Raw genomic sequence first — 19,467 nt, 5'->3', positions numbered from 1 at the left:
AGCCGCTAGCCGCGGAAAGGAGAGAAGCAGGCGCGGCTTGGTAGAGGAAGTGATGATACGTTCAAGACAGTAGGCAAACATTTCAAAACGTTTACTAAAAATGCTATGCTGGGCTAAATTCGCACTTAAGGGTCTAACAATGCTTTGAGTAACCATATCACATTAAATGGGAGTTGTTTTTTTTTTAAATAAAATCTGATGTGTGCTGGTGGCAGATATAACTCTGTCTTGATAGAGTTCAAACGGCAGCGTTGCCTGGCTTCCAAGTGTTTTTAAACGTCTCAACAGGCGGTAGTGCATTGGAGCCCCTTGGTGAATGGGATGGGCTTGTATGCAAGCAATGCCACACTGCCATCTGCTGGAACAAACGCAAAAGAAAATTATTGTGGGCCACCCATGAAGAGGAACTTTTAGTCGAGTGGGGACTATGAGCTTTTCAATAATAGTTTACCATCAAGTTCTTACAAGAATGTGGATTTATGGAGAGATGTAGCTAGTCAATTATAGCAAAGACTTGTTTTAATTCAATTCTAACCTGAAACCCAGAACCGAGCTAGGAACAATATCCTCCATTGTTTGCTAGAAAAACCAACCTACTGTAGTTGCAGTTTCTATTAGACAAAAGCAGTCACTTGCCACCATCATGTAGTATCTATACGCAAGATACTGTATGTATATTGTTTTCTGAGGTGAAGTCCGTTATTCAAAGAGTTCACTATTTGCAACAAGACAGGTGCTTGTTTTATTGTATTCCTTTTATTTGACTGGATCGAATAAGACTTACATAACATTCAAATTACTAAAAAAAAAAAAAAAAAAAAGCCAACACAAACAAGAGGTCTTCAAATCACCATTTATTTGTTATATACATAAGAGTTACTAAAGTTAATGTTATTACAGTTTGAGTTCCATTTGTATCGAAATATGCAGTAGAAAAATGAGAATCAGAGATGCCAATAGTCAAGTCGAGACATACAAAACAACGAGGCCTGTAATTTGATCTCACAGATGTCACATCACATATAAATGTAGGATAACAGAGATGATGGCAAATGGTTTTTAAAAGGAACAAAAAGTATAAGCATTATATAATACCTTATTTACAAAGTGCACAAAATAACCTTACAAGGACAGAAATGATTGATGGTCTTGTAAAAAAAAAACAACATACAGGACTTGGCAGATGCCGAGTCCTGATTAATCAGTCGATGTGAGGAGTTCTACTAGCACCCATATCTTCATCATGTTCCGATATCAGACACGAATTCAAGCTTGTAGGCCAAAAACAACAATGAAGGAATGGCATTGTGTGAACGTTGACATTTGCTTATCTCAGCTCTGGTAGTAAATGGATTCGTGGAAAAAAAAAAAAAAGCTGTTTGGCTTTGCTCAGCAATAGAAGGGCAACTAAACCATCAACAATGGAACCAAAAATGACAAGCAGGCAAGAGCATGAAAGTAAAGAAAAAGAAACGGAGGGGGTTCTCTGGCTATAAGGTAAGTTATTGTCCATTTACATGCATACAGACTTAGGAGGGGTGGTGTTTATTCAATCTCTGTTTAGATATTCTAAGGAAAACAATACCTCTTCATTTTTAAATGTCCAGAACCAAAAATAGACTCCAGGCACCTGTCTAGGCCTATATGGGCATGAGTGGTATACATTTTCATCACATTAAAAAAATAATCAAATAAATCGGTTGCAGTTGTATCAGTTATTTAAGTGATATCTTTCATATGAGTAATAGATACATAGATGTTTGATATGTTTTTTTTTTTTTACATCCTAAAATCCAGAAGAGAAACACTGTCAGAACCAGCAGTCTTCTTGACATCGTCTTCTTTAGAAAAAAAAAAAAAGATACAACACTTCTGCATAGTAATTATATTCTGAGAGTAACAAGATTGCATGATAAACTTAAAAAAAAATTAAGATCAGAGGAGGTGATGCAATCAAGTATGGAGTTGATCTCTGAGAGTCAATCTCTTTGCGATATATTATACTCAACATTTGGCAACACCGACCGACTGAGCAGTTTGTCCCACACAGTTCTTCAGTGACAGCTGATATGTGCAAATATCACGTATAATATATAGAAACATACTGCAATAATAATACCAAAAAAAAAAAAAATAGAATTCAGTTCTGTTAGATTGAAGAGTGCAGTCCAGTTTGGATCAAGGCTGTTAGTAACAATGTCAGCATCCTTGAGGCCTGCTCAGGGGTCTTTGTTAACAAGTGAGGAACGCATACTTTGTAAAAGGCAGCAAAAATATCACACACACACACACACTTGTACACAGGCTTTTCTTCACACAGCATGTCGTCTACTTGCATTCGCATACTGTAGCAATGTGCAATTGTGCAACAGGTTAAAAAAAAAAAAGTCCATACACAAAAAGCTAAAACAATAAGGTTTTAGTCTGTGTATTGTTCAAGGTTCACAGTTGCAGTTGAGTGGATGGGACTGAACTGGAGCTCCAAGTAGGAGAAGTGGTACATAATCATTCTACCACCAACACTTCCACAAAGGCAAACAATGACTGCATTTTAGCAAAAAAAAAAAAAAAAAACAAATAGCCATGTTAAGAATAATAACAGAAAAAAACAACCCCCTATTTTTATTTCCACATGTTTTTCTTCCTCTACAAGTTGACCAGCTCATGTGCAACAAACTGCTTGAGTCTCTCCAGGTACTGTCCGTATAGTTCCACATCATTGTGTCCCGCCCCTTCCACCCACAGCGGCTCCACGGGGCGCTGGCAGCGCTCGTACAGCGCCAGGCCATGGGAGAAGTCAATAACCTCATCGTCTGTACCGTGGATCACCAGGACCGGCGAGGTCACCTTTGAAATCTTGTCAATACTATGGAGAGAAGGAAAAATGGCTAAGGACACACATAATTAAAAGCAAAGCAATAATAATGTGACAAGTCATGACGTGTTTGGCAAATAGAACAAAGTCTCTCAAAGCTTAAAGAAGATAAATTGACAAGTCCAACCAGCAGAGAGCAGACAAGGACCATCTTATAATTGAGTCTCTATCATTTTACAGTAAGTAGGATACTAATTAAAATCTTTGGCATCATTAGACATCGCCAAACAATTGAATACCTGGCATTAAAATAAGTATCTAAAAATGTGTTTCTTTCATTTCAAATAATTACTTCATTGAATCTTCAAGATTTTGGCATGCCTGACCCTTTGCTCTACTAACTACAGTGTACTGTATGTAAATGAATGAATGAATGAATGAATGAATGAATGGATGAAGCTTTATTTGATAGGGACAATGCAGTCAAACATAGCCACAAGCTTTTCTCAGCTCTGGTCTTCCACGCCATTATGCTAAAAATATACATCAATTACAAAGACCAAAGACAATACTCTATTCCAACATTAATCATAGAACACAAAAAACAGGTTTTGTCGAAAGCAATTTATTTTGTGAATTGATCATTTTTTTTATGTATAGTCTATTTTCATCATAACTGACTCACAGCTGTAAAACCATGCCACTGTGTGTTTTGTTTGATGTACAGTCCTGTGCAAAGATAACCAATGTGATACTGGTGCTTGGGTTCCAATGATACTATAGTGACACCTCCTGAAGAAAAAAAAACTGCTGTACTTGTAGTTAATGTTTTACAAGTCACTTTGCCTACTGTAAAATCAGGGTCATTATCGTAAGAAATCTTGTGGTGAATTCGGCCTTTTGCTCAGTACTGTTTGCGCAGTCCTGGTTAATGATGGTGTGGAAAATTCTGTGGGCTAGGGCAGTAAATGTCTTTAAAAATATTTGCATTTTGTGTTTTACATGACTTCCGGCTGATCTCACTATTCACGGAGCTCATGGTGCTATCCGCCGCTATTAGATGATCTGCCAACATCTACACTTCAACTAACCAATTCAGGGTGTAGCATGTATCAGGTATAATTAGAACAAACACAACTAACAAACACTGCCTTTTGCTAAACAAAGAAAAGGGAGGCATCGATACCAATGCATATCTAGTGATTAACTGAAAGTGCCTCCCTCCCTTCAATGAACAACCTGTAGCAAAGAGGTGAACAAATATATAAAAAAGGAGGCCAAGTGCTTCTTTCAAGTGGTTTATTAGCATACCAGCTTGAAGATTACAATAAATCTAAACATAAGAAAATATTAACCAAAAGTATTAAGTATTAGTAGTCTATTTTTGCCACATACATTCATTAGACAAGTATAAACTCATCTGATGGCCAAGGCACACACTGAGGGAAGCAGCACAAGGAAGCACGGGAGGGAACGTGGGCTAAGGAAGCATGAAAATATACAATACATTTTTAATTACTTATATTCTATCTAATATATTTTTAATTTATGTTTTGATTACAATATTGTAATAGTGAGGGGGGACAAGTCAGAGACAAAATATGCCAAGATAACAATACAAAAGTAGCCTGTCTTTTTTTTCCTTATCCCCCCCAAAAATGTGCTGGTTAGGGGGTATTTGACAGACTAAATATTTCACATGGGGTACATCATTAAAAAAAGTTGAGAACCACTGTATTAGGTCTTCCCCATCGCATCTATGAGTGGACTTACTTGGGAAAGGCATCGAAGCAGTAAGTCTTCTTGGTGTCGGGGAAGGCCACCCTCATGCCGGAGGTAAGTGGGGAGTGCAGGATCACTGCGGCACTCTCGTAGCGAGAGGCGAGGTCCACAGAAGGCACGGTGCCAATACTCTGGCCATACACAATGACTGTTTCTGGACGGATGCCATACCTGAGAGAAGAGGCATATTTGAAGTAAATCATATTTGATCTGGCAGTCGTCCAAAGTGGCCATATGATATAAAAACAAACAGCTTGGTGGTGGGCAAGTATGGTGGAAGGGAGATTTGCTGTACTTTGGAAGCAGTTTTAAATTTAATCAGGAAAGAGGGAGGGACAGGGCACTCTTGTTTCTAACGCCACTCATCCAATTAAGCTGAGGTCAGAAATTTACCTTCACTAACACATATATGAAGCCCCATGAGTCAACACGTCACACACTCGCACAGAAGTACACACCTGCAGGCCAAAAGACTTAGTCACTTGTGACTCACCCATTGCTGCCTCGTAAATCAAATACACCATTATGAATTGACGCACGGGTAGTTTTGAAAAACTGTATTAGAGGGGGGAATATCAAATGAAAAGCAGATAGCACTAAATAAAGATCACCAACACTGGATTGGTAGCAAGAGAAAGGGAAAGTGAGGGGGCAAAACAAAGGCAACGGAAGACATTCCACACATGATTACTGCAAACGTGACACGCTAGTGAAAGTCAGCTGAGTCGCCGAAATCCAGCCTGAGAAGACTGGCTTGCTGTTTCTACACAGCTCTGGATGTTCTGAATGAGGTTACATCTGTACTGCTTTTGTTGTTTTATAACTTTTGAGAAAGCTCAAAACAAAAAAACAAACCCTGGCATCAAGTAAAACAAAAACCAAAAAGAGGCTGCTCATCACCTCGGCCAAGCTGACATCACAGGCCCGATGTTCCTGGGTTAGCCTTTTACATTGCAAAGAACACATGACCACTCAATATGACTCACATTTACAGCGCTTCCGACAAGAAGATTCCGACAAGTTGGAAGCACACACTCAGAATTGCAAGACACCTTAAGCACAGAAATACATTCTTCAGACTCGACAAACCCAGACACATAACTGATTCTGATCTGTAGCATTAAGCCGGGTGTGCTTTTTTTCTATTTTACCCAGGCCCACTTGTACAGTATTACACTGTACACTTCAAAAAATATATACATATTGTGACAGGACATAAGTGCTATTCACAGCAAGCTGCAATCACTATATCGATTTTTAAATTGCCATTAATATTCTAGTATGAATAAAATTTCGAGTCATTCCCAAAGTTCAGCGTAAAGCTAGTGAAGAAACAATATGGAGATTGTTGGTTGATGCATTGATTGTCAATACATGCTCCTCCCAGGAGGCTTGTAAATAGATTTCTTTGTGCAGGAGAGTCGTGTGGTTGCCGACTTTGCCTTTGCAGCACACAAACACTAAAAAGTCTGAAAGGGCGATGACCCTTGTACTCTTGACATTTTCCTTAAGCCATTAGTGACACACTTTTCTACAGTTTCATTCTTGATTATTCTAAATGTTTTGACATTGTGTGATAAGCGTTTACTCTCCTACCCTTATCAGAGGTTTGTCAAGATCAGTGCATAAACCCTCACCTTGTTGATGTCACAATGAAGTCATGTGAAAATATTGTAGGGCGTGCCAGTTTACTTATCAGATGACAGGATACAGCAAGTCCTTTTAAACCAATGTTATCGTTCGAAATGAGGACACAACAAGGCATATTAATAAGACAAAGAAACATACCGGATTAAACAAGGTGTCTTCTGTTTTGTCTTTGGAGCATCTATGAAAGCAGCTGCACTAATAATGTTCAGTGGGCAGCATGGCTGTTACAGATTTTGAGACCACGTACAATTTGGTGTGCGGAATTTAGGTTTGAGTAGACCTTGCCGTGCCATAGTCAGCCAAGCGACCATGGTTACGGCCCTCCCCCACAGCCCTCATCAATTCTGTCTCTTGACACAGATCCGATCTTTTATGCCTCGCATCCTCCCTCATTCCTCAACTCTTGGCTCTTGAATGCCTGCCACTTTTTTCTCCCGGTGGAGTGGAAAATATTCCCAATCCAGAGAGAGGTAGTATAACAATAAATGATACTTTTAAGACATAATGAGATTATTCACAAACAAAACGGTTCTCATGACCAACCAACGTGCATCTTTTACTCATCCTATTGTGCGATACCCGTATAAAAGTCCCTTCCCTTGGTCTGTAGAAAAAGGTGCCCTATCTTGATCAAACATACAATATGAAAGAGTGGATATTTGGATCTGTATACCGATGGACCAGGAAGTGAGTCGCTCTTGCTTGTTTTTCTTGGCCACAGTGTGGGAAGGCCCGGGTCTGAATGCACATTAGAAATCAGTTGCTAGGCTACTGCTGAATATTAGACTGGCAGGTTTGACTGCTGGCCCGCCTCCATCACAGAGGCCAAGGAAAATGATACTATTCAGCCGAGAAACCCACAAAAACACACACGCGGTCCAGCATATGCTACACTTTGCACATTCTACAGTATGCCTTAATCAGCTTTAAACTTTAGTAATATAATTAGGGCTTTGCGTTTCAGTATGTTGACTCAACAACTAAACCTCTCCCTGCTCAGGTGAAAGAACCTCTTGTCCAGTGACTAACCAAACCACACACAGGAGGAGATTGTGCGTGACGCAGTAGCGGTGGTTCCTGCATTGTATTAGAAGTACCTAACTTGCTTTGTCAACACTCAACCAAATTGGACACGTACTGACTGTGCATAAGAAGCAAAGACATGCAGTAACTTAAGGAGAAGTGAAACTTGACAGAACAAAATGTGGTTACATTAGAAGTGTCGGGGGAGAGTTGAGTTTGTCATGCATTTACATCTGAGCGAACAAAAATAAGTGAGATGAAGGCCAGGCCACACACTTACAGAATTTTTGATTCAAGGTCAAAGGACCACATACAGGTAAGCTATGAAGATGCACAGTGGACACTCACTTCTCACTGTTTTTCTCCTGCAAGTATTTGATACAGACAGTATACGGTAATGCACTTGCATGAGAAAGTCAAGGAATCTCTTTAATAACAGAATTTTTACTTATTAAAAATTGTGCTGTCAAGACATTTTTAAATATGAGAACTTTGTGAACTGCCAAATAAATAAAAATCAAGATTTAAAAAAAAAGAAACTGTCCATCCTGTCTGTCACAAACTTGCTCAAATGTGGAGTGTTCTCAAATTATGTTTGGCAAAGTGCTTTGCTCGGGCTTGCTACATTAACATCTTTGTTGCTATTGTTAGCTGAGGCTGCAGTCGCAACTGGTGCTTTGCATTTATGTGGTAGGCTAAACTTCGGCTGCTTCTGTGGCAAGCTTCTTACAATGAATATTTATCTACCATTAAGGTGCTGCTGGGGCTTTTTTAGGTTCAATTTACCTCTAGATTTTTGGACCTTTGTGCACGCACAGCTCTTTTTAGATCCACCCACAAGTTTTCAAAGATGTTTAAGTTTCGTGACTGAAGGCCATTACAACACCTTCAGCTTGCATTTCTTGAGGTACTCAAGGGGGATCCTGAGGTATGTTTAGGATCATCATCCTGTTATAGAAGCATTCCTCTTTTTTCAGTTTTAACTTTTGAAAAGATGCTTTGGTTTTCATCCAGAATTTGCTGATATTTAATGGAATCAATTCATACCGCCACCTGTCCCACTGGTTTCTGCAACAATATCCCTCCCAAAAAATATTATGCCTGAAAAATATTTTCTAGACAGGACTAGAAAAAAATGCAGGGCTCTCACTGATTACAACAACTTTTAAATTTAGCATTATGGTGAATTGTGTTTTTAATAAATTGTTTTAGTTTGTTTCTCTGTCTATGTAGAAAATGCTAGTGGTGCAAAAAAAAAACCAAACAAAAAAACATTGGGGTCCAGGATCACTATGGCGTGCAAAAAAAGAAAAAGACATAGATTATCTTCAGCTCGACTTTCATCACAGTAGAGGCGAATACAAACAATCTGTAGTCATTTAACCATCACCACTCACTACTTTTCACAGCCACTGGCCTGCCTTTGATTTAGCATATCATGACTTACCGTTCAACACTAGCCTCCATTGTTCTAAGTGACCAGACATAAATGAATGAATGTATGCATGTAGAAGTCTGACAGCCTCATACCAAAATTCTTACTTTGCTGCAGGGCAATTTTAAAATGTAGTTTTATTTTATTTCTTTTTTCCATTGGAGAGGTCCATGTGACTGACATTCCCCTTATAAAACAACTCTTCGACACCATCAGAGGCTCAAACACTTATTGCAGGTATTGTACACTGACTCAGGGGGAAGCCAGATTTTAATTATGGTGCACATTTTATTCCACGCTCTCGCTAAAAGTCAAGACAAATGTCAAAGGAAAGAATCTTTTTGGAAGGTCTAACAGAGATAGCTTAGATTTAATCAGGAACACATTCTCATTCTCGTTCATCCTTTTTAGATGAAGCTATTGTCATTGTTTGTTTGTCTTGTAGCAGGAAACACATAGAACATTATCATTTCCCCCTCCTCTTTGAAATAAACATAGGGGTGCGAAAATATTTGACACACAGATAACAAATCAGACTTAAAGAATAAGAGCGTCTTGGGCTAATACTGTAGATGGGAAAACTGCAGAATGAGCAACACAATAAATTATATGTTTCATTATGCTTGTGGAAATCCCCAGATAAGTCATGTTCAAAGCACAATGTAACAATGTCAGAACATGAGCATATCACTTTAAACTCCTCATCAGACTCCTCAACAGCCACTAGTTATTACAACTAATAATATCACTCGCATACGTCTGATATTGCTGTGGCTACGCCAAGTCCATGCACCTTATTTCTGAATTTTTGCACCATTTATTCTGCTCCTTCTATTGCACCAGACTTGTAAACAGCCATACTTAACCTACCATACACATTATTTACAGTAATTAATCATGCACACTTGCACTTTATTGTAGGTATCTGTACATAACCTACCCACTTACGGTTCATAATAGTGCTCTGTTACTTGTTTTTGCTGTTTTTGTTTTGTTTTTGTTTTTTTGTCTAAAACCGCACTTATTTTTGCGACATTCGTGTGGATGGTAAAGTATCAATTTTATTGAACGGAGAAACTTGTTTCTAAATTGTGCACATGACAATAAACACTTTGACTTGATTTCATTAACCTTTTGGCATGGATCTATTCATTACTCATTTGTGGGATGATGCATATCTATCTATGACTGCAAAATATGAGCAAACATTTTCAGTAACTCGCCTTAAGCATTATTTGCAGGTTACATACAATATCAATGTATATACAGTAGTACAGATCGATTAACACCAACACAACCGCTAGGGTAATTCTACATCCTCATTTCACTCATCAGCCACACCAACACCACTAAGCCCACAAGCAGCCCAACACTGTTTATCTTGGCCACAACATGAGGTTCAAGGTTAAAAAAAAAAGGTCAGTACAAAGTGTGTCATTAAAAGAAAAAGGAGTGGTGTGGGCTTGCAATTAAAGTTTATTTTTGATCATCAATTTGTCAATTATTTTGTCAATGAATCAATGAATCGGATTTAAAAAAAAAAAAAAAAAGTTTTAATTTTCGACCATTTAGTCAAATACCGGGCATGACCAAAATTGAGAGTGCAATAACATGAATTATCTGGAGGTGCAATGATTAATCGACAACTCATGCATCCATGCATGCATACATCATCATCGTAACCAAATACACGTGTCTGGCGCCTATCCCCCTGAACTGTTTGCCAGCCAATTGCAGGTCACACATAGACAAGCAACTGATTATCTACACAAACATACTCACCTAAGGACAATTTAGAAGACCCAATTGAAGCACCACCCACGTAGATATGTGGGAGAACATGCCAACTCCACGCGGGAGGGCTGAAGCTGGAAGCGAATCCGTGACCTCTTCACTGCGATACAGACATGCTAAACAATTTATTATTTTTAATGATAGATTAAATGCTACTGTATTTTCTGCACTGCCAATTTGACGTTATGTCCTCTTTTTGAATAAAGAGATGAGAATCAAAACATTTTTTTTTTTTACATTTGTGACTTTGAATCGCTAGTTACTGTCCGAAATAAATTATCATAGGGTTGGTTTAGTCCAGAGGTGTCAAACTCATTTTTGTCGCGGGCCATTTTGTAGCGAGAACTTCCTTCATTGGGCCGATATGTTGAGGAAACCAAGTCAATTTTAAATTGTCTCATAGTATTATTACTGTACAAAACAAATTGATGGCTTAATTGTTTTGAAATCAGAAGTAACAGGCTAGTTTGTTCATTTATTGTTTAGATTACTGTAACAGAACACACCAAAAAATCACAACTTTATTTTTCATTATACACGACAAGCTAAAGTTTTGGAACAGAGATTAGCAAGGTTCATGGAAACTTACATGATTTGCTTTAGCGGGCCACATAAAATGATGTGGCGGGCCGGATTTGGCCCCCGGGCCTTGAGTTTGACACCTGTGGTTTAGTCTGAAGCATGTCAGAAAAAAAAGGCAAAAATATTGATCATTTTACTGTAGTTCAAAGAAAAACAAATGTTTGCAAATGTGTTGTTGTTATTCATTTTTTACTGTTGAGAGGGTGATATTCTTGGGATTTGGGCAATTTTAAATTAAACTAGCTCCGAAAACAATGATCAAAAATGGTTGTCGATTAATTTGATAATTGATTAGATGTTGATGAACTGATTAATGATTGCAATTCTATGAGTGATGTATTAACCATGGTGTGAATGTGAGCATTTTCAAAATCAGCAAAAAATGGCTGCTTTTTGGCTGTTTACTGATTTAAAAAAGCTAATATGGGTCAAAAAGACCAGCCCTAACATTTAATTTGGGCCCTAATGTTTGTAACCTCATACAAAAGCAGAAAGTTGATACAGCTCTAGTAGTGGTGCAGCCGCTGCCTGCAGCTCACTCTAACATGCATCCATCTCTTTCAAGTCTCCTTACCGTGAACGGAGTGCCTGCCAGGCAGCGTCTACATCTGCATACAGGTTCTTTTCCGAGGGTTTCCCAGAACTGGCGCCGTAACCAGAGTAGTCATAGGAAAACACATTGCAGTTGATCCGGGAACCCAACCCAATGTAGAAGCTGCTCATCTGGCCCAAGTCCACTGCATTTCCGTGGGAGAACAAAAGTGTGTAGCGGGCGCTGGGCGAACATCGGACGAACATGCACGCAATTCGGTTGCCCCGGGAAGTGCGTGTCATGAAGCACTCAATGGCTTCCTTCTCACGGGACGAGTACTGCCAGTCAGCTCGTTCGGACAGGTGCAACGTCCACCGGCTACCGCTCTCGTCGCACATCAGGTTGTAGGTGGGCTCTGGGGGCAAGAAGGCCAGCTTGGCCGTTATCTTGCTGGGGCACGGCGGGCAGCAGAAGAGGCAACAAAGCTCGCTGAAGGATAGGTGGTTCATCCTTGAAAGTAAGGAAATATTTGCCTTAGAAAATACAAAAAAAAGATCCATTTGCTCTTGACTAATTATAAGGTGTATGGATAAAGTACCGGGACTGTCACAAAAGATATGGAGTACGAGTCAAAAGTTTGGAAAAGATCTTCAAACTTATTTCTTTCATTTGTTTCCCCTTATATTGTAAACTGATGTCCATTTTCCAAATCAGTGGTTCTCAACCTTTTTTCAATGATATACCCCCTGTAAAATATATTTTTTCAGCAAAGCTAAAGGTACAGGGTAAAGCAGTTTTGATTATAAAAAAAAATACACCAACAACAAAAAACTGTGTGTGCAGCAGTACAGTACAGCATGGATGATCCACATCCATGACTGATTTGATAAACTTTGCAACTACATTTGGAGTAGTCTCTCTAGATGTATTTTATTCAGCAACTCCAGAGGATAGATAGTGTTTTTCTCATGTCACTATAACGCAGTCTACCAACAAGTTGCTTCAAATGCCAATTAAATATATCTCATTTTGAAATTAAATAGAGTATACAGTTACTTTTGCAGCATTTAAAAAAGGATTATTAGTAATGTGCCATAATGTACGCCCAGAGAAACCTTTACCCCTCTTTAAGAATATCTGATCCAGTCTATGTAGCTACATGTAAGGACTCATATATAAAAATAAAAATATGACCAACCAAAATTTGTTTTAAATTCTTTGAAGTTACTGTTTTCTTGATAACATATTTGCATATCTTGGTATTTTATGTCAGCTTTGTAACGTGGATGATGCTTTATGATCTGTAATGACTCATTTTGCAGCTGTACGTTATGAAGAGTTAAGAACTTGAATTTGTTTCTAATGTTTGATGAAGGGTAGTGTAGTTAACCCTCACCAGGCAGGCGTTGCAGACTTGCAACAATAATATGCAACAGGGTCTCTTTGTAGACCTACTTTGTTGATCATCTGGGACACATTTATGGAAAAAAATATGCCGCAAATATACAAAATTAATTGGGGGTTCTGAGGTTGAACAAAATGTTTAATTTGGGTCAGGGAAACTTGCTCAGATTGTCTAATCAAGTCGAGATTTCAACTGTGAAGAGAAAATGAAGTTTGGCCACCATTTTGGAGATGCACTGCTCTCCTGAAAAAGATTGATAAGGACACGGCCCTACCTGTAAATAAAATAACATCCTTGTGTGCCTCAAGGCTTTACAAGCACTTAGACATCAGTCAGCCTGCACCTGAGCCCCACTGAAAGCTGCCTTGTATTACTTGATGTTCTTAAGAGTAGAGGTGCATGCATTTTAAAGTTTAATTAACACTGCAGTTATTTGGCAGCAAATCTGGTTCGTTGAGATGCTCAAACGCCTTCTGGGAAGGTGCTGTTTGGGAAGGTGCTGATATTTCCCACATCATATCCCATGTATGCTTATAGTGTCCCTTTGTAATTAAACTCTATGTGATGCATTCTGCAGAAACAACATGGCTTTGTCAACCTTGTCATTGTCCTGATGCACAATGGAAACTATATTATTTCCTGCTATGTGAACTTCCTTGCTAAACCTGGGCAAGTCAGCTAATGAGTATCACCACATATTTGTGACGAAAGCAAAATCCCACCTTGTACCGTCATACTCTCGTCTTGGTGAAGGAATAACAATTTTACCCTTTTGTCAACTGTTGACGTCAGTGCAGTTGGGAGGGTATGAGGTTGTTTCTGCTTCTGTGCTTCACTGAATGTCTCAGATAGGAGAGAAAGCCTTTCTGTAGCATTTGCCACATGCCTTCAGGCCAATCCTTGTCCCACAATCATGTGAATACCCCCCCCCCCCACCCCCTTACATTTCTTTTTAAACCAGCCATCTAATACAAAACTACATTAACGGCAACAACGTAGGTATAGCTCCAACATGAGAGCCACATTAACCTTTTCTTCTTCATGCATATAAATGTGCTGTTTTTTGACAGAAACAATAAAGCTCTTTAGCCACAATATAGTGAATATAGCAACAATAACCACAGGTCAGTTCTTGTAACATGACAGACTTCTTGTTTGAAAGCAGACTTGTGTTTGTTAAATCTATCATGGCTTATGTGTCCACAATGGTCGGCTCAGGCCGAGCAAAAACAATAGGCTGATAAAGTATCACTGTCATAGCTTAATCAGTTGAGGTGTTCTCAATATCGTTTTTTCCTTGTTTTATTTTGTAGTTAACACACTTGGGTAACAGGGTATTTGTGATCTGACTTGTGTATTGAAACTATTTTCTTGACATCTTTTGTTACTCCTTCGTCTCTTATTTATCCCTTTACATCATGCCGTCTTGTGCTTGGTGTAAGACACCACATAACAGAAATATCCACACGTAGCTTTTGTTTACTTGCTTGACTGAAATTATGGAATATGTGTTTGGAGTAAAATATAACACATGTTCATCACTACTGCAAGATGTGATGGCATCAAGCATCTGTACTCCGGATTGATGAGTACCCAAATGGAAGTACAGTACCAGTACTTAAGTTGTATTTAGTCTAAAAAAAAAAAAAAAAAAAACTATGCTTAAACTATGTTTGGTGGTGGCACTTGTCATTTGAAAAATGATCACTTTACAACACCAATGAGATCTTGATAGGACCAGTAAGCAGGGGGTTCAAATTATAATTGGTAATGAAGCGGAACCTATTCACTCACACTTAAATGGAGTGTTTGCATAAGAGGTGACGGGTGCTGGTGCATTTTAATGACAGTGGGAATGTGGCATTTAATGTAATTTAATTTTGCAGAACCTCATTAACGTCCCTTGCTATGATCTAGTGAAGGCCCCTGTGGCATCTTGAGAAAGCACCTAAATACACTGATGGCGTACGTTTTTTTTTTTTTTTTTTTTTTTAGTTTTCACATTTAACCCAATTTTAATCCAATGTCGTCCCGGGAGTGGGCCAAAATGCGAGCCAAGCAAGTGGTGCATTGCTGGGTACTCTAAAATGGTGGGAAAGGCAGCAGTGGCTTACACAGATTCTACTGTAAACAGGTTGGTTGGGGTTGCAGTGACTCGTCAATTGTTGTAATTAGCGATCCGCACCATCGAGTGTGTGCGCTGAGGGTTTTTTTTTTCCATTATGAAAAAAAAAAGAATGTCGGCCCGTGATATTACCTGATGACTGCTGTGTTTGCCTTCCAGTCTTCAGACGATACCTTGGGCTTTATTATTGTCGTCAAGCCAAAAAAATGAAGCGTTTTCCTTTAGGCGACGGGAGGATGTAGAAAATGTTATCTCAAGATACAAAGTATCCCTCGATGCTGTTAGACGTCTTTTTGTTGATTGAAGATGTCGTGTGTGAACTCAGTCGATTTTAAAGGGGTTCGTCCTCCACTTCGGGCAGCTTCCGTGACGGTTCCTTTTACTCCCTCCGCTCGGTTTCATCAACATGGGACTCTGAATGTTAACCAAGTAGATTAGCGTAAAAAATACACACGATTTAAAAGCGGCATAGATTAACACAAAATAGTTGATGATATATAAGCTTATTTGCGGTTTGGCATTAGACCGTGATGAGTATTAACAAGCAGTTGATACCAGTATCACTTGACTCATGAGACATCGCCGCTCAGATTGTTATCTTTCCTCCGAGCGGATAAAGGGTAGTAATTGACGGGTCTGTAGACCAATGATAGTTGCATTCGCCGGATAATACCACCAATTGGACGGCTTGGGGGCGTGAAAAAGGGTGGTTCCTTCGGTGACGAATGACGGTGACTGACGTTTTTGATTGACATTGACCAAAAAACATTGCCCAGACTAGCCGATAGAAAAACTTGCCTTTTTGCCGAATAAATTATGTCTCTTTCGTTATCATTATTTTAATAATTTTGATTTTACAATAAAACCTTACCAAAAATACATTGAAGAATAGAAAAAAAAACACTTTAAAAGCTGCGCCAGTGGGTGGCGACAAATCCACTCAGTTACAGTCGCGGAGAGACCAAATTACTTCCGGGTCAAATCTCTCTATAGCGTGTTGTTTGGTTTCTGACCGCTACGTTTAACTTTTAGTAATTTAACTACGATGAGTTCTCACAGGGGTAATGCGTCTCGTTCGCGAGCCCAAAAGTACCAAAACACCACCGCCTTCAAGAATGACAAATATGGAGCTAGTGTACAAGTAAAGGTAAGACGTGTTTACAAAGGCCATCGAGAGAAGCAAAAGTGCTTTAAATTCCTGAACTATTTGTGTGTGTAAAATGCACGTTTATTTTTAACATGTTGCTGTAAACGTAGAAGGCAAATTCCAAGATACATGATGGTCTCTGTCTACACTGCAAGGGTGTTCTTGAGTGGAAAGTCAAGTACAACAAATATAAATCTCTAACACAGCCTAGGAAATGGTAAGTACTTTATGATAGTATAATGTAAAATAAGTTCTGGGTCCATTTAAATGTGAAGCAGTGTGCATGTGGGCCGTTTCTAACCTCAAATTGACCCGGACCTATTAGATGCTTTCTAATGTTATCTATATACTTACTTTTGTTATCGTTGCAAGAATATATGCGTTATTTTTCCTATTTCAGTGTCAAGTGTTCTCAGAAGACCGTGAAAGACGCTTATCATGTAATTTGTAAACCGTGCTCTCTTCAACTGGAAATATGCTGCAAATGCGGCAATAAAGAGGACATTGTCATCCCGTAAGTACTTCTTCTATTATCAACAAATGCACATCTCCTTTTACATAATTATATTATATATAGATATACATTATATAGTTCTTCTAACAGGATGATTACGTTTGTCCTATTTGATATTCAGTTCATGGTTTGTGAAGACTGTCATCTTGTGGGTTTAAGGTGCCCAATAGCAGTTCCTTTGACTTGACTGAAGAGGGGGTTAGATTAGCGCCAAAGAACCAAGGCACTTTTTCCTTGGGAAAATAACGAAACACACGACCAGCCGCAACTTGAAACTCTGTCGCCTATATTAACAATATAAAGTATATAAAGTTTTAGCAACATGAATCAAATACGTATACACAGGAAAAAATGAATTTCACAATATCATTTTTATTTTTAATCACTCAATTTGAAACTTGGGCCTGTTTGGATTAACACAGCTCTCTGATAGCCTGGCATGAATAGAAGACAAACATAAAGTTATTCTCCAACAGATCCCAGAATCTTTCTGCTTTTAGATTTTGTCGCAGTCAGGCCTGAAAACCTGCATGGTAGATCCAGACCCTACTGGATAGAAGAGCACTGTCTGGAATGGCCTGCTTGTATTTGTCTGCTATCATCTGAGATTTTAGATGTAGACAATAGTCTAATCCTTTGTGTGTGTGTGTGTGTGTGTGTGTGTGTGTGTGTGTGTGTGTGTGGGGGGGGGGGGGGGGGGGACTTTTGAGACTGCCCTGGATGAACAAGGGCCCCTCCAAATCAAAATGTCTTTCTTTTTTTTTTTTACCTTTTTTGTTTGACTTAGAGAGTAAATGTTTGTCTTTAAAGTTGTTGTATCAGTGCCATTATGTTTTTACTCCCACAAGACATCCCTGGAGGGCACTGGAGCACCCCAGCTAAACAATTTGCTTTTTCATTCTAAGGTGGTGTTGGTCACACTTTGGGAGACTTTTATTACACAAGTAGGCTCACAGCCACCTGAAGGGTGTTCAATAAATCAGTTGTTTTCCTTTCAAATGTTATATTGTTGGCCTAAATTTCATACCAGGTAAGTATTATTTTACCAGCTCCCCTTTACGCATGTAATTCCCTGGAAGGGAATACAGCCTTCCCAATTAAAAAGTACATTTTTGAGTTTCAACATTGCTATTGTATTGGGCGATGACGACAACAATGTAACCAATAACTGTCTAATTATGTCACACACAAGCACTTCGAAACAGTGGTGATGAAGATGATGAGCTGATTTTGATTTCTCTGCCACCATTACAGAGTCAACTCTCATCTGGACCAAAAAGAAGAGGAAAAAGAAGATAAAAAGAAAGTGTCGAAAAGGAAGGACATAGAAAACTTGGACAGTGGTGATGATGATGATGATGATGATGACAAGGAAGACTTCAGTGACCTTGAGGACAAAGAAGATGAAGATTGTCAATTGGTACCACAGATGAAACAGAGCAAGTCTCCACCAATTCCAGATGTGTCAAGTGTGAAAATTACAAAGTAAATGATTTAAGTCAGAAGCCATAAATGAAATGAACCTAACATGCATCATGTTTTTGGAACATGTCAAGAAGACTGAGTGCCATGAGACAACATATCCAAGTACTGGAAGAACATACAAAGGCCACACAGGAAGGCCAGAACATTGATTTAAACACTAGTTTCAGAACTTTAAGTCTGGTCAGATGTGAAGAGCACTGTTTCAACATATGTTTACTGTTTTTCTTTTTTTTTCTTTTCTTTTTTTAAGTCTGCAGACTTTACATTTAAAATTTGCATTGCAGTTCAAACATGACCCGCAAGTGATAACCTACCACAGTTGGCTTCCACAAAAAGCTGATTCTCATTTTTCTTGACTTTATTTGCTGTCATTTGCATGCCAGCACTTTCGATCATTCCTCTTGTTTCACATTTAGCATTTCTTCCCTTTTCTTACTAAAGGGTGAGTCATTTGAGGTCATCCATCACATGCTCCTTTGCTGTTTATTATGATGACCATATGTCATTTTTTTTTCCCCAAAAAGATATGATTTTTGATTTTTTTTGTCCCCAGGTTTTTTCATTGACATTTTTTAAAGAAAATAAGTAAAAATTACACAAATTCAAATCAAGTGTTTTTATTTTTTAAAAGCTAGCATTTAACATACAAAAGTCTATTCTATCTCCCAGTGATTCTATTCTGTCTCCTAGCGATGTTGAAACATTAATTCATGCATTTGTTACGTCCCGTCTTGACGACTGTAGTGTACTGTTTTCTGGACTTCTCATGTCTTGCATCAAAAGCTGCAACCAGTACAAAATGCAGCAGCGAGACTCTTGACAAGAACTAGAAAGTTGGATCATATTCCCCCGATACTAGGCAACCTGCATTGACTTTCAGTACACATGAGATGTATTTTTAAAGTGTTGTTAATTACTTATAAAATTTTACATGGCTTAGCTCCTTCCTATCTCTTCCACTTAGTACCACTGCATGTTCTGTCACAACTTCGGTCACAAATTATTAGTTTGTCAAAGACCCCGCAGGCTAAGGAGAAGTCCGCTGCATCTCGGGCTTTTTCCATTCGCACGCCAGTGCTCTGGTATGCCCTACCGATGGAAGTTCACATAACCACCTCATTGAAATATTCAAATCCCGACTAAAAACTCATTTCTTCACGCGTGCATTTAGCTAATTG

The 19,467-nt window shown here is 38.8% G+C and overlaps 2 protein-coding genes across 2 annotated transcripts; one reads left to right on the top strand and one right to left on the bottom strand.

The window, feature by feature from the left end:
* Positions 1-836: 836 nt before the first annotated feature.
* Positions 837-15,733, bottom strand: abhd17b (abhydrolase domain containing 17B, depalmitoylase). Its single transcript, XM_088421162.1, has 4 exons — positions 15,276-15,733; positions 11,656-12,123; positions 4,589-4,768; positions 837-2,866 (listed from the first exon to the last, which is right to left on the bottom strand). The coding sequence occupies exons 2-4, from the start codon at positions 12,120-12,122 to the stop codon at positions 2,647-2,649; spliced, it is 867 nt and encodes a 288-aa protein (XP_088277288.1). The 5' UTR covers position 12,123; positions 15,276-15,733; the 3' UTR covers positions 837-2,646.
* Positions 15,734-15,968: 235 nt separating this feature from the next.
* c1h9orf85 (chromosome 1 C9orf85 homolog) lies at positions 15,969-19,228 on the top strand. The gene is made up of 4 exons (XM_088421176.1): positions 15,969-16,290; positions 16,401-16,507; positions 16,691-16,804; positions 18,059-19,228. Exons 1-4 carry the CDS (start codon positions 16,189-16,191, stop codon positions 18,291-18,293), a joined length of 558 nt encoding a protein of 185 aa, XP_088277302.1. The 5' UTR covers positions 15,969-16,188; the 3' UTR covers positions 18,294-19,228.
* The last annotated feature ends 239 nt before the right edge of the window (positions 19,229-19,467 follow it).

The sequence above is a fragment of the Hippichthys cyanospilos genome, chromosome 1 (assembly GCF_059441005.1).
Source record: "Hippichthys cyanospilos isolate Australia breed blue-spotted pipefish chromosome 1, RoL_Hcya_1.0, whole genome shotgun sequence".
Classification (NCBI taxonomy): Eukaryota; Metazoa; Chordata; class Actinopteri; order Syngnathiformes; family Syngnathidae; genus Hippichthys; species Hippichthys cyanospilos.
The sequence above is the reverse complement of the archived record's forward strand: the minus strand, read 5'-3'. Positions and strand labels throughout refer to the sequence as shown.

What these genes read in the sequence shown, in the direction of transcription:
- abhd17b (XM_088421162.1), bottom strand. Translation starts at nt 12,122, where the DNA reads ATGAACCACCTATCCTTCAGCGAGCTTTGTTGCCTCTTCTGCTGCCCG. An exon ending in TGGCAGGCACTCCGTTCACG is followed by an intron (nt 4,769 to 11,655) that starts GTAAGGAGACTT and finishes CTCTTCTCTCAG; the next exon opens with GTATGGCATCCGTCCAGAAA. An exon ending in TGCTTCGATGCCTTTCCCAA is followed by an intron (nt 2,867 to 4,588) that starts GTAAGTCCACTC and finishes TTCTCTCCATAG; the next exon opens with TATTGACAAGATTTCAAAGG.
- c1h9orf85 (XM_088421176.1), top strand. Translation starts at nt 16,189, where the DNA reads ATGAGTTCTCACAGGGGTAATGCGTCTCGTTCGCGAGCCCAAAAGTAC. An exon ending in GAGCTAGTGTACAAGTAAAG is followed by an intron (nt 16,291 to 16,400) that starts GTAAGACGTGTT and finishes CTGTAAACGTAG; the next exon opens with AAGGCAAATTCCAAGATACA. An exon ending in AAAGAGGACATTGTCATCCC is followed by an intron (nt 16,805 to 18,058) that starts GTAAGTACTTCT and finishes CCACCATTACAG; the next exon opens with AGTCAACTCTCATCTGGACC.